The following is a 17374-nucleotide window of genomic DNA, read 5'->3' as shown; positions in this document are numbered from 1 at the left end:
ACTTATGGGTAAGTATAATATGATCTTCTTGAAAATTGTATACTACACTATTTTTACATGTTTGTCACAGGTAAAATTTGAATTGTGGTTAAAATTAAAGATCACACATCATGCTTTTACTTTTAAATTTGATAATGGGTATAAAAATATTAAATCTAAAAACACAAAATTGGTTTAACAAAATATGCCAGGGTGGTGTGTACAATAAAATTTAAGAATCGTCAATGTTCTCAAATAATCATAGAAGATATTGGATCTTAATATAAGACAATAAAGTAACCTTAATAATTTACCTCAGATGTTAAAAACTTAAAGGATGGAATTGTTTTGAAATTTATTTTATATAATTTTATAGTTTATAAAACTAGACGATTTTTTTTAAATTAAAAATTAAATTTTCAATTAAAGCCCGATTCAAAAGGGTTGTAGGTGTTAACTTTTTGAGATACTTTATCATAATATACCATTAAAAAGCAATTTTTATTAAATGTAACAAATTTGGGATAATATTGAGTATTAACCTTTTAAACCAGCAATTTAATTTTACTAGAAATTACAACAAAAAAATCTTAAGTGAAAATAGTATACATTTAATGATTATTTTAACATTTCTCAACAACTACTAGGAATTTTGATATGTTGACCTCCCCATACAAATAGGTTACTGTAAATTAATAATAATAAAAAAAAATTTTAATGTAATTTTTTTTAATAATAATATTTTATAATTTATATAATTACAATAATAATTATAATGATCTAATGATAGTAATAATATAGTAATATATAATAATTGTGTGTATCTTCCTCGTGTTTATGTAATATATAATATTTTTCATTTTAACAAACACACACACAGATAAATACATATGTTTATATATGTATATATGGAGTGTATGTTTTCTATCTATATGGGTTTTCATTGGCTTCAAAGATTTAAATTGTCAGTTTTGTACATATACATATATATCAGAATATTATAACTCTCGCGTGCGCACGCGCATTAACGACAACAAATAATAATAATTTCGTTATAATATTGATTTACAAACTACATAAAGACTATCACGCGCGCGAGAAATGAAACATTCATACAGTTAATATACGTATAATATTTATAATTATTAATAATAATAATAATAATAATAATAATAATAATAATAATAGTAGTAATAGTTGTAGTAGAAGCAGTAATAGTAGTAGCAGTAGCCTACGTGTAGTAGTTAATAGTTAAGGTTAAGGCATCGGCAACGACACTGTTAAAACATATTTTATCTTTAAAACAATTTTAAAAATCATATCATAAGACAATAGAAAAAAAAATTATGAATAGCATCAGTGGAACCACAATGGACATCAGTAATCATAATCGTAATATCATGATAAAAATGATGCAATACCATTATCAAAAAAGATATCTGATTAATGATTTTTCAATTATTAAATTATTTACAGATCATTATGTGTGAGATGAGTTACTTTATGTATTTTGTTATTAAATAATATTGTTAAACTCCTACTAATAATACCACTACTACTATTATTATTATTATTATTACTACTACTACTACTACTACTACCACTACTACTACTATTGCTAACAGTTAAGAATGTTTACATTATATATTATATAATATATTTATATATATATATAATTATTAAAAAATAACAATTTTTAATATTTAATTAATCTAATATTATTTACACACGCACACGCTTACACAGGGGGAGAGGGTTAAATCTAATATAATTTACATTAAAAATTAGAAAATTAAAATTTTTATAACGCCACATTTTGCATTAGTTATACGCGTTTACACGTGTGTTGATTGTTATTGTGATTATATCAAATCAATAGAATAATAGCAATGATAACATCACATTTTTGAGTACATAATATCGAACAATTCACATAATATACATTTAATAAAAATAAGAACATGCATGTAAACATGTTTTACATCACATATTTAATTTCACCAATTTTTCACTCATCAAATTCTCATACACATAAAATAAATATTCATAGAACATTCAAGTATGTCATATTCTATTATAATTAGCATTTCCATAATTTCTTTCTCTCAAATGATATTTTTTTAGTAAAACATAATTTTAATGTGGAGCATATGTTATCACATATTACCATACAAATACTATTGAAAATAAAATGTACACATACAAACACACCACAGCAGTATGTGCGCATCGATAACAACATTGTACGTTCATTGTATTATTTTAAAATTCCACCACATTAAATCTTAACGTTTTTGATCTTTAATTGTATACAACTACAATACACAAGCATACATGTGTATGTTTGTATATATAAATAAATATATAGATTATACATACACATGGACACATGTGTGTATTGAATGACAAATAATTATTATCGTTGCTACTACCACTCCTACTACTGTTGCTGCGCTGCAATTGGAGATGCTGCTATTGGTGCCGCTGCTATTGGTGCTGTTGCGGTTGTTACTGCTGTTTGTACAGAATCCAAACTATTGTTACTACTAGTCTTGTTGTTATTATCTACTGATATTAGTGATGCTGCAGATGGTTTACCACGACCGCTAGATGATATTTCGAGTTGTCCCAATCGTTTCCACAATTCTTCACGTTCAGTTTCCTTTTTCTTCTCTCTGTAAAAAAACAACAACACAATTGTAAAAAATATTACACAATATTGTTAAGTTTTTACTTTTGTCGTTCTGCTTTATAATTAGCAGTTAATTCGTCGAAAAGTTGACTATTCATTTCCATGAACGTTTTCAGTACATTATAAACTAATGCTACAATGGTTTGATTCCAATGTTCCTTACTGATACGGTATAACGCTGGAAACATGATTGGCATGATTGTCTGGTTATTTTCTTCTATCAGACTCATAATGTATTCGTTGTTCCACAAATATAACGCTCGTTCGGCAACCTAAATTGAAAAATACCATTATATGATAGAAAATACAATTAAAGCTTGATAAATTGCTTAGTCTATATACCAAGGATTAGAACATACACATATTAATAAATATGTCTATGGATTAGAACTATAATTGAATAATATATTAGAAATAATATGCCTTCTGATAATCTTTTTTTAATTTTTCCAGGGTACCAAAATCGAAATTAATATAATATTTAAGTATATATTTGTTTGGTTCTTATATAATTTTTTTCAATTATTAAATCTGAATAATATTTCTTTTTATTATTTCTTTTGTTTATTATCTATACACAAATCAATTTTATATGTTCAAATACTAGGTTGGTTATCGCGTCTGAGTGTTGTTGCTGGATAGCTACACTCCTCAAGCTTTTATATCATGTATATGCTTTTATACGCTCATACTTGTTCATGTTAACTAGAACTGTAAATTATTTTTCTGTAATTTTAAGATTCAAAATCATAATTAAAACTAAGAAAACTTTTATTTTAAAAACCTAATTCTATACCAAAAAAAATTGAGCATTAAAATTAAGCTATTAAAAGCATTACTAATACAACCATATTATAGGTACTGTAGATTAAATACAATATTAGGTACTGTAGATTAAATACACAATAGAATTATAGCAATAAAAGTATACATGCCTGAAAATGAGCACTGGATACGCAACGAGCGATTTGTTTAAATAGATGAGTTTCAATTTTTTGAAATTGTAATGGTTCAACAACATCGAGTATTTCTTCCATTTCACCGAGGAACATAACCTGTAAATTAAAAATTAAAAATTAAACATAGTAAAAAACTATGACACAGTTAAATATGTAAATTAATAAGAAAAAAATCCTATTAATGAAAAACACTAATATATTTATTATTATTTAGTATTTTATAATAAATTATCTTCTTCTATAATATAGTATTTCATTAATTTAAATCCATAAATTATTCCATTATTCAAAAGTTTGGGAGTCAACAACTCTTCAGTTTTAAAAATATATAACTGCATATTTATAATAACAAATGTTAGTTAATTTTTAATATCTTTAAGAAGTAACGTTATGTATTATATTACCTCTTTTAGGCTACAAGTTTTCGGCCAATACTTGAGTAGGCCTCGAATGACAGATTCAGTTAAAGAGCTATCCTTTTCGATAAATTGGACTACACAATATGCTAATTGTGCATGGTACAGACTTAAGCATTTGACTTTGTGCAGAGGTATGAGCACTTTAACCAGGAACTGCTTGTGTTCGTTCTTCAAGGGGAGTGCAAACCCATTGATAATGCTTATGAAAGCAAAAATATTTGTTTATATTAACTTATAAATTACATATAAATTGTAAATTATAATAATAAATATTGAAGTAAATTACCTTCCTAGTATTTCTAATAGTTCACCAACACCATTGAAATGTTCCGTTTCATAAATGAACCTATAATAAACATAATGTGTTTTGATTAATTTTACAGTAATAATTAAAGATATTTAAATATATTTTTTGAAAATACTAAGTACCTATTAATCTTTTGTATCTCTTATCTTTACTATAATTCATTATATACAAACCTTAAAAATATATTGTTGATTTGCTTGCGAATAAAAGCACGCAAGCCCAGGAATTTTCCATAAATGCGATGCAACACAGTCTTGAGGAAGTCTCTCTCCCGTGGGTCCTCCGTATCAAATAATTCAAGGAGCTGTGTAATATATTAAATTAATATTAAAATAATAATTTTATCTATTATAAAAGTATACAATTTGTATGGTCTAAAGAACTGACAGTCAAATTAATTTTGTACTAATTTTAAAGACAAAAATTATTACCAACAGATAAATATGTTTGTGTTCAAACGAATGGGAAATATTTTAATACACAAATACAACTTATTGTGATTACTGATTAAGAGGACGCTACCCACACATTTGTTGTCTCCATCTTACACACGCATGGCATAGCAAATTGTCGTTTACTAGTTAAAATAGTGTGCTGTTAGTTTTGATACTAGAGCAAATTGACCTATTATAAAACTTTTAGGTAAGAACATTATCTGTGCTTAAGCATTGGTGATTTTTAAAAATTTCTATTTTCAAGCAAGATATGAATATGTGAAACATCAAAAATTAAAAATGCTCATATCTCACTTGAAAATTAAAATAGCGAATAAAAGCCTTTAAAACGCTTAAGCACAGATAATGTTATTATCTAAAAAATTGATAATGGGTCAAATCACTCTAATATCAAAAATAACTGCACACTTTTGAAACTAGTGACAGAAAATTTGCTATGTCGTACGTGTGTAAGACGGAGACAACAAATACATGGGTAGCATCCTCTTAATGTTATAATAGCTGATAATTATCAATTTACCTAACTAAATCTCCTTTAAATCCACATAATATAGGTTAGGTTTAATTGTAAAGGTTTATTATTATTTAAATATCATTAGCTGCTAATGTTATTAAGATCATTTATATCGGGGAGTGTTAAAGAAATTTTAGTATTTGTTAAGAACAGGTGGTTTGATTGGTTGATTGGTTCTCTAAAAATCTAGTTACAGCTCTATAATGAAATCCCAAATAAACACATCATTATATTGTATTTTTTAAAGATAGTATTATACAATATTGTATATTTGATTACAACTCTGTTGTAAAATCAGGCAACGAGTCAATGAGAGGCGATACTAATTATACACTTACAGTACAGTATAATATGGTTTATACAATGTTTGTATCGTATAAACAAGTATTCAAAAGTGAGATCAACTGACTATTGTGGAGGAAGTGGTGTTCTTTGTGTTGTCATGCTCTTAAAGTATGCTGAGTATAAAAATAAAATACTAAATAGTAAATAATATGGTTTTTGTTAAGACAGCTTATGTTGATGAACTATAAATATTATATATTTTTTTTTTAATTAAATTGTATGAATAAATCTCAATTACAAAACTTAAACAATCATTTACAATTATTCAAAATAATGTGAGACACGTATGAGCATTTTAAAAAGTAAAATGTCTTAGGATGTATTATCACTAATATTATCACTTTAAAAATATATAAACTGTAAAATGTTGAACATAAAAAACAGTATCAGGACTAGCTGTATCTTACCTTATTTTTACCATGTCTACATGTATATGTAAGTATTAAGTTGTTTAAATAAGCTATAAACTTAATACACTTAATATTTTTATTGGTAGTAATAACTAATAAAATATTTAAACATTATTAATATTTATTTTACTATCAGAGTTATTTTTACCTGCAAGACAAATTTCTGATCAATGACTTTCTTGCCAATGGCTGGTTGAAAGTCAGGCGATTCCAAAAAGCGTAAAAACAATTCATAAACAAGCTGAAAAAAATGTAAAAGGTTTAATGATTATGAAACTTCCGCAATATTTAAGATGAATAAATGTCACATATATGAACAACTTCATTATTAATTATTAGTATGTATATCATAATGTCTTATTATTTTACCTCATTATTTGAATTTAAAAATACTTTGGTTTTTCAAACACAGAATGTATTGTCTTTACTTAAATAAACTACAATAACATTGAGTTTATCTTTTCATTTTCAATTTACCAACTTTAAATAAATAACATTGTAAACTAATATTTATTATTAATCACTATAGATTATTATAATAATATTATTATTGGCTAATAATTTATTTCAATTATCAATCTCATAACCGTTTAAATTTTAAACAGAATAAATAAAATAGTGAAAAAGTCAACATTATTATACAATTAAATACAATGTACAATTAAGATTTAGTTAATTCAATCTTATACTATTGCAAAAAAGAATAATCTTAACATTTGTGACATAAATATAATATAAATTTGGTGTACCTATAGAAATATAATAATAAATATTATTTATAATTTATTTTTATAGGTACTTAACCTAACTTATAATAAATACAAAGTTGAAACTATTCTATTATTTAATAAATAAATATATTTACTGTTAAATGAGGCCATGATGCTTCCAATGTTGGATCATCTTCTTCAGGATCAAAATCTGGATTATCACTGGGTGGCAGTGTTCTGAATAAATTTGAAGAAATCTAAACAAACAATGAATTATATAATAGTCATTTTTTTTAGGAACCGCAATGGTTTTATTGTTAAAATAATAGTTAATCTGACAAAAAACTATGGCTGTAACAACAAATCCTGAATTAATTTCAGTTAAAATGTTCAGTGATTGGTGAGTTTATCATATACCGGGTCCATAGTGTAGTTTTAACCAAATTATCTCCTTAAGCCTTTGACTATGTGGAGTGTAGGGTAAATAATTATTCCTGACCAGTTTGTAATTAACAATTTTTATTTAGTAGACCTTCCTAAATAAAGCTTGTAGATATTTCTAATATAATTATAACTCAATACTATTATATTAATGTCACCACTATGGATAAATGTTTCAGGGGAAATCTGAATTTAGAAATTATTTATTTTACATACATAATAGTATTCAGGTTTTTGTATGCTTCATTTTGTAATAATATTCAACATGGACACTTTTGATAAGACTAATTTAATTATGTCTGAAAAAAACTAACAAGGTTACTTATATTTGAAGTGGCAAATCAAGTAGTGACAAAAATCTCGTTGAAAATTATTTATCTGTAGTCTACTCATAATACAGACTTAGAACTATCAGCATATGATTTAAAATATGATCATTTTTAAATATGAACTATGTCCTTAAAAATGTTGAAATTTAATATTATATAAAAGTTAACATAGATGGTAAATTTCATTGTTAATGTAATGTAAATAATCGTTGTAAAATGCGTTATCAAAATATTCACTCCTTATCAAATTAGGTATAAAATAAAATGTTACGCACGTGGTGAAATTTCTAAAAAATCGAGTGGTTTATAGTAAACCAAAGGTTAAAATTATTTTAGATTGATTGAAAAGTGTAATCACATAAAATAAATATTCTTAAATTGTTGAAACCAAATTTTTAACGGACTCTAGTGCAAATTTAATTTCTGTTAATCACCAATGAATAATTTGCACTATTAACCCAAGTCATGATACAATAATATAATACAAGTATGAACCCCTACATGTTAACTATTAGTAATTAGTAATTAGTATTAGTAATTTAGAAAATTAATTAGCTGATATTGAAAAAAAACATAACATTCAAGAGCTTAATTACATAATTGATGATAGAAAACCACAATATATATATATTATATATATATATATGTATATAGCTACTTATGGGCTATGACTAAAATACTATAACCTTTTTGCTTACAATATAATTCCAATAGGTATACATTTTTTTACAATAAAAATAAATTACTATTATTTAATAAATTCTTTCTTAGAAGTATTATTTCATACCATTTTAATGATTTCTGGATACATATTTTCTGTCAATACACCCCGTGACGTTGAAACATAATCAACCAGTTCATTAAGTGTATCACGCTTTATTTCCTTGCCCTTGAGTTCCGCCATGGGATCCATAAAATCAAAAGGCACTGAACACTGTCGGAGTTTTCTTATCATTAACTCTTCTTGTTCCTGAGCAGTTACATCTAGAGAAAAAAATTGTAAGAAAAATTTAAATAATTTTATACTGTGTATATGTATGTTGTTGATTGAATCACACACATTACATTGACTAATGATATAATTAAAAACTTTATTTATAACTCATATTAAATCCTAACACAGACTTTTTATATTTTTTTTTCGTCAAGCAATTAAATAATAACATTAAACGGATACCTTATATGAAGCACCTAAACTTTTAGCTTGGCTAAACTTATTTTTAATAAAATAACTAGTAATTTATTATTTTTAATTCCCTCTATTCTTAAAATACATATACATTTGTGTACACATCAATGTTACATAAGTAACTCTATACATTATTATTTTGCTCCTTTAAATTTTTACTCTACTAACTAGTCAGATTTATTTACTTGTTTTCATTAATTTAAATATATATTTTTTTAATATAATATTTATAGGTACTTACCTATAAAGTTATAATTATTATAGGTTTATTTTTGAAAAATTTTAAGCAAATTTTAAAATAACACTCATGTAAATAGGTTATAAACAACTGAATAAGAATCTTATTTTGTGCTTACTTTATCAGAGATCCCTACCAATAAAAATCATAGCAATCTATAATACGGTATAATCTATAGGTACAAAAAAAAGTCTATGTATTATGTTTTATCTATTTTCAATAAGCTAAACCAGGCGTGTCCAATCTCCAGAAAAATTTCAACAGGCCCGTAAAAATTTTATAAAATTAAACATTTGTATAAGTAAGTAGAATAAATTTAAATTAAATGTTCATTTAAGAATTATAAAATATCTTACAATTTATTGAGTAGTTTTTAATTACAAAAACAAAATGTTAACTAGCGACTAGAGTGGAAATATTCAGTGAACAAAGATAATATTATATCTCGTATTATATTTATTGTATTTATCAGAATGAACAAAAAAACTGTGAAGTATATTCGGCCGCCAGTATAAATTTGAAATTTGAATGTAGCCCACAAGTTGAAAAGGGATTGGCATGCACGGGGGGCTAAACGAACAGAATAATAAATCCTAGACTACATATATTTTGTTAACCATTTCACAAATTATTTTTTTAATTATACAATGGTTTTAGAAAATAAGGTTAAATTTTTCAAAAATCAAAAAGTACATATATTCCTAAAATATACAAATATTGTATCACAGTGGGCCACAGAATTGACACTTAAGAAGCTTTGGACAACATTAAAAACTTCCAAAAAGGAATGTTGACCCATGGTGTTAGCCATCTTCACGACAATGCCAGACCTCACACCTGGTACCACGCCTACAAAAACTTAACAATCTGAACGGTGATTAAATAACAATATACGAGTGGTATAAGGCACAATTCCTGTATATTTCATGAACATACATTTTTTTAGATTTTTAAAAATGTTTTAGCTCATATAAATATGTTATTGAAATTAGTATAACCTAAAAATATTACTTTTTTTTATGTACTTATTAAAATGAAACAAGTTGTACATTTTAGTATTTTAAATAACTAATTAAATATGATGAATTACCTACCTATAGTAAATTAGTGTTTATATAATATTATTTGTTACACTTTTCTTTCTATAGATTATCTTGTATTGTAAAATATTAAATAAAATAACTAGGTAGATGAATCTTAATATTGTTTACATATTGAGGAAAAAAAATTATAAATATTGAAAAAATATATAGAAATTATATATTTGAAGATACTAAATATATTAATACAAAACTACTAATAGTTTTAGTGTAAACTCTTACTCACCCTTTAACAACGGTAAAGGCTGTAATTCGACGTCTGAACACGTACGGTATCTAGAAGAAGACGATGAGCCCTGTGAACGCTTCGTTTTGCGTTTTAACACAGATATCTTTGTGAACGGGTCGATGCGGTCGACAAATGTTGTGGCCGCACCAGTTGATGCAGTAGTTCCACCGCTAGCAGCACTACCAGCACTAGAAGCAGTAGCCGCCGTGTTTGACATGCTCTATATAAGCAAATGCGAAAACTTTTTTTTCGTTTACACGTGATCAGAGCTCAAATCAATTTTCTGTGACTATTGTCAATTAAACGACAGAAACACAATGTAATAATAATGTAAACAATTACTATTTCATTAATATTGTTCTTCTTGATATAATCGCATTTTGTTAACTATATTTCAAAAATAAACTTTTGTTTTAGTTAACAACTGTATGAACCAACAACTATTGGCCAGTAAGCAGACAGCTTGTTTGGATCGTTATTGAGTATTGAAACGATGAAACGTCTGTGTGGTTTTTGTCCGCCGTTTTGTAGATATTTATGATTCTGTTGTGATACAATCAAACTAGCATATTTAATGAACATTGTCCGTATGCGGAGTAGTGACTAATATATTATTATTCGATTTACTATCACACTACAGTCTTTGTAAATAATTTGAAATAAGTATTATGCATAGAATACAATTAATTTTATATAAATTATGAAAATGTTAAAATTTGATAAATCCGAGAATAAATCACTAATTGAGATGGTTCATTGTTTATAACAGTTGTTATAATACTATAAAGCTATCTTATCTTACGCGATAAAACAAACAGACATCTTGAATTTGCAACCTGTAAACAAAAAAAAAAATTAGTTTTTACAGTATTGTATACAATACGCATTTCAATAGTAAATAATTATAACTTATTTTAAAATTAAACCAACATTTAAAATAAATATCAGCCTTGTTATAGTAATTGTCGATATTTATATAGGTATGTTTAGAACTAGGTAACAAATTATAAATGATGACACAAAATAAGATTTGGTCAAATGTCGAAGCTAACGCTTAACATTAAGTAAGTAATAATATGTATCAAAAACCTCAAAAAGTTGGTCACGCAATAACGAAACAGCTACTACAACTTATTATAGGTGTTCCTAGGTACTTTGTTTACAGATGGCTTGTGATACAGTGTTATTTGAAAGAGGAGCTTGAAAATATAGAGGCCGCAAATAACACAATGCGTAGGTGCTTAGGTGCTCAGTGAGCTAACTAATAGTAACTAATAATAACTAACTATAGCCCCACATGGTGATCACATTACAAAGTATACGCACATATATAATAGGTATGCATAAAAAACAATAATACTCGTCGATGTGTTAATGTTGTTGCTGAAAGCCGTTCATAGACCTTATACAAGGATAAAGCGACCCATACACGATCTATTTTATTTTACGTTTTACTTGAACAGCAAATCCTGCCATATGTGACCAGTACTGAAAGACTGTAAGCACAGCATGAAATAATCAAAATATATTTTGATTTTTCGAGCAGGTGCAACGACTTTCGTGACCGTTGTGTCATTAAAAATGATCATGTGTGGACTTCATCTATTGATATAAGCAATTAAGCGTAATCGATCGTTGATAACCGACATGTTTGTGACACGAGAAATGCAACACATGATTATGACAATATATGCAATATATAATATATACATTCTTCAGTTCTGTTTTACTTGTACGAATTCAATTTCGGGTAAATTGGAGAGCGAAACTGACCGTGTATGGGGGATGCCTTAAGGTATATGTTACGCGCACCAGTGCACAACCAATTTTTAAAAAACAATAATAAACGGAAACGCGTCAATCAGTACGATGCACTTATGTACCGCGGCAAATGTATTATGCATTAACGGTGGCGATAAGCACATACTAACCTTTAATATCTCACGCACCCGCCCCGGCAAACCACAAGTGCGCGCATGTTTTGTGTACAGAAGATTGCGAGTTCGCGTTTTGACACCGACCGACCTTATCGCACTACAAGTTTTGAACGATTGTCAGTAAATGTCACTGGCCGACTGCCGAGCGTGCGAGATCTGCAAACGCGGTGGTCGGGTTCAACCTTCGCGAAGGAAAACGGAAATCGATATCGAAACGGGTATAATGCGCTCGGACCGCGGTGCGCGCTACGACGATATTATTATCACCATTAAACCAATATCGCCAAATTCATAACACACAAACGCGACACTCGTATAATACTATTTAATACAATGCACACAGTCGGGCATTCATACATGCACACACACACACACATACACGCGCACACACACGTCCACGCGCAAACGATACAAATATTGTAATAGGTAATGAATAGTAATAATAATAGTAGTAATAATAATAATAATAATAATAATAAATAATGTACCTATGTCGAAGTAATATAATAATATTATATTGTTTGTTGTTATAACACAGTAACACAATACGTGAGTGCCGCAATGGATGCAGTGTCGACGGCAATCGTCGCGGTTGTTGTCGGGAGGGCGGGCGACCGACCGACCGGATGATAAACACGACAACGGCGGCGGCGTCGGCAGTCGGCACACACGAATGATGTCCGACGGGGACGCGGCGCGAAAGAGAAAAACCGACGGCGGGCGGCGCGCGTGAAAAACGCGTACGCGAAAAACAGTCAACTGCGGCGAAACTGCGGCGACGACGGCGACGAGTCGCTCCTGGGCAAAAAGCTCGCGCGGTGCTCACACACACATGCACACACAAGTTAATACCACGGTGGCGAGAAAACCGTACATAACACACGGAACGATGCTATCGCTCTCTAATCACACACACACACACACACACGCCCAAACACGCACTCACACACACACCTGACACACTCGCGCGCGCGCACTCACACACTCACACACATACACTATCGCACAGGCTCGCGCTCTCGGGACACACTCGCACGCACGTACTCGTACAGACCGCGCGCACGCCAGCCACCAGCTCTTACACAGACGCAAAACAGTATTAATGCGTGCGCGCGCGCCGCCGACGCCGCCGCTGAGCGGACGGACGCACGCACTCGCCGCTCGCACCGTCGACGGGTACGCGGAGGGCGTCCGCACCCATGACTCGCAGACTCGCACGCATGGTGCAAATACACACACAAACAAACGCGCACGCACACACTTATGACGCGGCGGTGGTGGTGAAGGTGGTGGTAGTAGTGACGGTGGCAGCGGTGGTAGTTGTTGTAGATGAACTATAGTAGTGGTAGTAGTAATAATAGTAGTAGTTGTATTAGTAGTGAGTAGTGAAACGGCTTACCACCGCCGCGCCGGCAGACGCGACCCCGCGACATTCATCACCGTCATATTATTATTATTACGTACGAAATATCAGGCTATTATAATGTTATTATTATTAAAGTTATTTAATCGAAATGATAATACAATACTATGGAGATAACAAAAAAATATATTTTCCCGTTGTTTATACGTTAAAAATGAATAGTTTTGACTTATTTTTTATATATATACCTAAATACCTAATATAAAATTAAATTGCCAGTATTTTTCATTCTAGAATATAATATTACGTACACATATTGTATTAGATCGCTGATATATATGTGCCTCTGCCACTCCACTGCCTTGACTTCGTCGGCAACACCGTGCACTGGTTACTAGAATAATAATATACTAAATATCTAAATATAATATCGATGGCACGCAATAAAATACGTATTAATATATTATAATTTATATTGTTACGTTAATAAAAATAGTTGCTACTACGACAAGCTATTACTACTTAATACGTCTTATACGTCATAATACAGTTTATATGAAAAAATGCAGTCGTTATCGCAATCTGTCCCGACGCTGGTCTACTACCGTTTTCGTAATTTCGTCGTTATCATAACACCGAACACCGATTATTGTTATTTATTGTATATTATAATAGAGTATAGACGGTGTACGCGTGTACCTATATTTATGTTTGTACATGATATAGTAGGAGAGAGTTAGTATTATTTAACTGCCATCACGTAGGTATTTATCGGACGGTGTTTTCATAGATAATAAAAACTGCAATTTAACACGGTTACCGTGGGCGCGTTTGTTCTCGATTTGAAACAAAAAATGAAAAACATATAGAAGTAACGCAATATTATAGTAGGTAGGTATCTATAATATATTACAGTGCAGCTACGCTTTTGAACGTTTTTGGCAACGGTAACATTTTCCGTTATGTAAAAAACGACGTGACGTGTTTGGTCGTTGGTGGGAGTAGAAAAAAAAATTAATTAAGTACAAAAATTGCCGGGCTGGCTTGGCGGCCGTGTTAAATACAAGATAGTTTTATAATGTTATAGGTATATCGTATATTTTAAACACCAGACGAAAATAAAAATTACCTACTGGTTGCCATAGATTAATAGTTATTATATTTTATATTACTTACTCTATTCATTAAGCCTGGATTAGTTGGAAGGGGCCGGTGTACAGACGTACAGTTCTGACTTCTGATCCCATCTACAAAATATTGTTTTAATGCACACATACACATTGAAAATACAATTTTCATATCACAAAAAACTACTAAAATGATAAATTACTACTTAAAGAGTGTTTAGAAGGAACGAGTTTCAAAAGGAACGAATTCCTTTTAATAAAAAAAGAACAAGAAAATGAACTAGTTCTTTTTTTCAAGGAAAAATAACAAAATTGATCGTTCCTTTCTAGTTCCAATAATTTACACAGATAATTATGTAAATAATTGAAATTAAGATATATTTTTTTTAATGTGTATAATGTATATTGCTAACAAGCGATGGTTATCGATTATCGACGTTAAAACAATCGACATACGTTGGCCAACAATTTAATTTTGAAGAAAATCTAAAAATAGAATTATAAAATATGTACCTACTTGTAGTTATATATTATAATTAAAAATTAAAGAAGTATGCATATGAAAAAAAAACATAAGTGATTAAATAAGAATTTTTATTTTATTTGGAACTAAAAAGGAACTCGTTAATTTTCCAAAGTCGTAAATAATATATACAAAATAAACTTATAAATAGTCATAGGTAATTCTTAAAATATAATTTGTTACCTACTGCAGTTTTTGTGGTTACTATATTATAATATTAGTATTTTTGTTTTAATAATTCCCAATTGTGTACACAATTATTATAACATAATTATTACTAATAATAATAGCTCAGAAGCTAGTGGTTTTACAATGGTGTTTATTTTAGATTCTGAGCGAAGCGATAAATGTATTGATTTTACAATGATGTGTGTTTATTTTTTATTTTTTTTTTGTGTCTGTCATCACCTTTTAGGACAGCAAAAGTGCTTGAATTTTCTTCAACAGTAACTTTTCTGATAGGAAAGTGAATCTAGTTGGTACTTTGGGGGTCAAAAGTAAAATTAGTAGTTTTCAAAAGCGACGTGAAAAACAAAAGAAAAATTAAGGAAAAACGGGAAGTTTTACGCAAAATCTGTTTTCGAGAAAATCGATTTTGGTTTTTGGTGTAACTCTAAAACAAATGACCGTAGGTACATGAAAATTTTACTGAATGTTTATAATTGCATTTCCTATACACCATAATATTTTCCAAATATTTTGACACTTTTTGAGCTGTTTACGGACATTGTCAATTTCCATTTTTTTTAGTTTTTTTTTCTATAAATATCAATAAAATTTTATCTGTTGGCTAAAAAAGCTTGAAAATTTAATAGAAGGCTCCTAGGTTATTGTTTCAAAGGCAGATGAAAAAAATTAAAAATCCTTAGTCACAGTTTTTATTTATAAGCATTTAAAGTTCAAATTTTGAAAAAATACGGAAAAATCACGAAATTAAGCAAATTATTATGAGTTGAGAATTCATAAAAATTTTTCTTTTTAAATCTAAGATTTGAAAATGTAATATAAGATTACTAACAAGTTTGTCTACCTTTATCAAAAAAAAAAATGTCTACAAGAAACTTAAATTAATTTTTTATGAGCGTCTGAAATTTATATTTTTACAACATTTGATATTCACTCGATTTCTCATGTAACAATTTTCTTATTTTATTGTAATTAAAAAACGAATGACTGTAGATACCTGAAAATTTCACTGAATGTTTATATTAGCATTTTTTATACACCATAAAATGTTGAAAATATTTTGACTCTTTTTGAGCTGTTTACGGACATTGTCATTTTTCAATTTTTTTAGTTTTTTTTTCTATAAATATTAATAAAATTTTATTTGTTGGGTAAGAAAGCATGAAAATTTAATATAAGGCTCATGATATATCGTTCTAATAGCAGTTGAAAAATATTAAAAATACATAGGCACAATTTTTTTTTATAAGCATTTAAAGTTCAAATGTCGACACTATTTATCAAATTTATAATTTATTAATTATTTTGTAGTTAAAAATGTATAAAATGTTTAACTTTTATGGCTAAGGATTGAAAATTTAAAACAAGGCTCCACGTAAATAGGTTATATATAAATTACTTTATTCACAATAATATCATCAAATATACTTGGTAATATCATAGGCTGACTGACCGTCTCCGCTCAGAATCGTTTTTCTTATACAATGATATTATATCATTGAATTTAAATTTAACACCATCCATTACAGTGACCCACTTGTAACCTACTGTACAGCAGAGCGACATCCACTTACCCACCTTTATTTTATATCTTGTATACAAAATTTTTACCAGAAGGGGTGCTTCGATTTCAACATATAGTACCTTATCTTTTAGAAAATTGGATCAAGATGGTAGGTACTTTAAAGAGGTCATTTTTCGATTATATCAATAGTTATTTAATGCCACGGGAAAAACCATCGAAAAATTACGAAAAACCGCTAAAAATGGGATTTTAATTTCTAACGCTTTGTTTATCACCATAGAACTGAATAAAAAATTATAATGTTATAATATAAATTCAACTTACATGATATAATAAATAATAATATAAAATATCCAGACTGACAATCCGTCTCCGCTCAGAATCGTTTTTCTTATAC

At 28.6% G+C, this 17374-nt stretch overlaps 1 protein-coding gene across 3 annotated transcripts; it reads right to left on the bottom strand.

Annotated features, from left to right (window-relative positions):
• Positions 1–691: 691 nt before the first annotated feature.
• On the bottom strand, positions 692–14110 carry LOC132933854 (serine/threonine-protein phosphatase 2A 56 kDa regulatory subunit epsilon isoform). 3 transcript variants are annotated; one of them, XM_061000128.1, is made up of 11 exons: positions 13928–14110; positions 10314–11152; positions 8348–8544; positions 6946–7047; positions 6229–6321; positions 4530–4660; positions 4336–4395; positions 4035–4248; positions 3607–3726; positions 2714–2943; positions 692–2654 (listed from the first exon to the last, which is right to left on the bottom strand). In XM_061000128.1, the coding sequence occupies exons 2-11, from the start codon at positions 10531–10533 to the stop codon at positions 2420–2422; spliced, it is 1602 nt and encodes a 533-aa protein (XP_060856111.1). In that variant the 5' UTR covers positions 10534–11152; positions 13928–14110; the 3' UTR covers positions 692–2419. The 3 variants fall into 3 exon arrangements, with proteins under 3 accessions (XP_060856111.1, XP_060856109.1, XP_060856110.1); XM_061000126.1 differs by lacking the exon at positions 13928–14110 and adding an exon at positions 12742–13342; XM_061000127.1 differs by lacking the exon at positions 13928–14110 and adding an exon at positions 12248–12648.
• Positions 14111–17374: the final 3264 nt, after the last annotated feature.

This window comes from Metopolophium dirhodum, chromosome 1 (genome assembly GCF_019925205.1).
Source record: "Metopolophium dirhodum isolate CAU chromosome 1, ASM1992520v1, whole genome shotgun sequence".
NCBI classification, from domain to species: domain Eukaryota; kingdom Metazoa; phylum Arthropoda; class Insecta; order Hemiptera; family Aphididae; genus Metopolophium; species Metopolophium dirhodum.
The sequence above is the reverse complement of the archived record's forward strand: the minus strand, read 5'-3'. Positions and strand labels throughout refer to the sequence as shown.

Bases quoted from the DNA above. Each gene is read 5' to 3' on its own strand.
- LOC132933854 (XM_061000128.1), bottom strand. From the start codon at position 10,533: ATGTCAAACACGGCGGCTACTGCTTCTAGTGCTGGTAGTGCTGCTAGC. The intron at 6,322-6,945 runs GTAAATATATTT...CATTTTTTTCAG, and splicing joins CATCATGGCCTCATTTAACA to CTTGTTTATGAATTGTTTTT. The intron at 4,249-4,335 runs GTAATTTACTTC...TGCTTTCATAAG, and splicing joins CTATTAGAAATACTAGGAAG to CATTATCAATGGGTTTGCAC.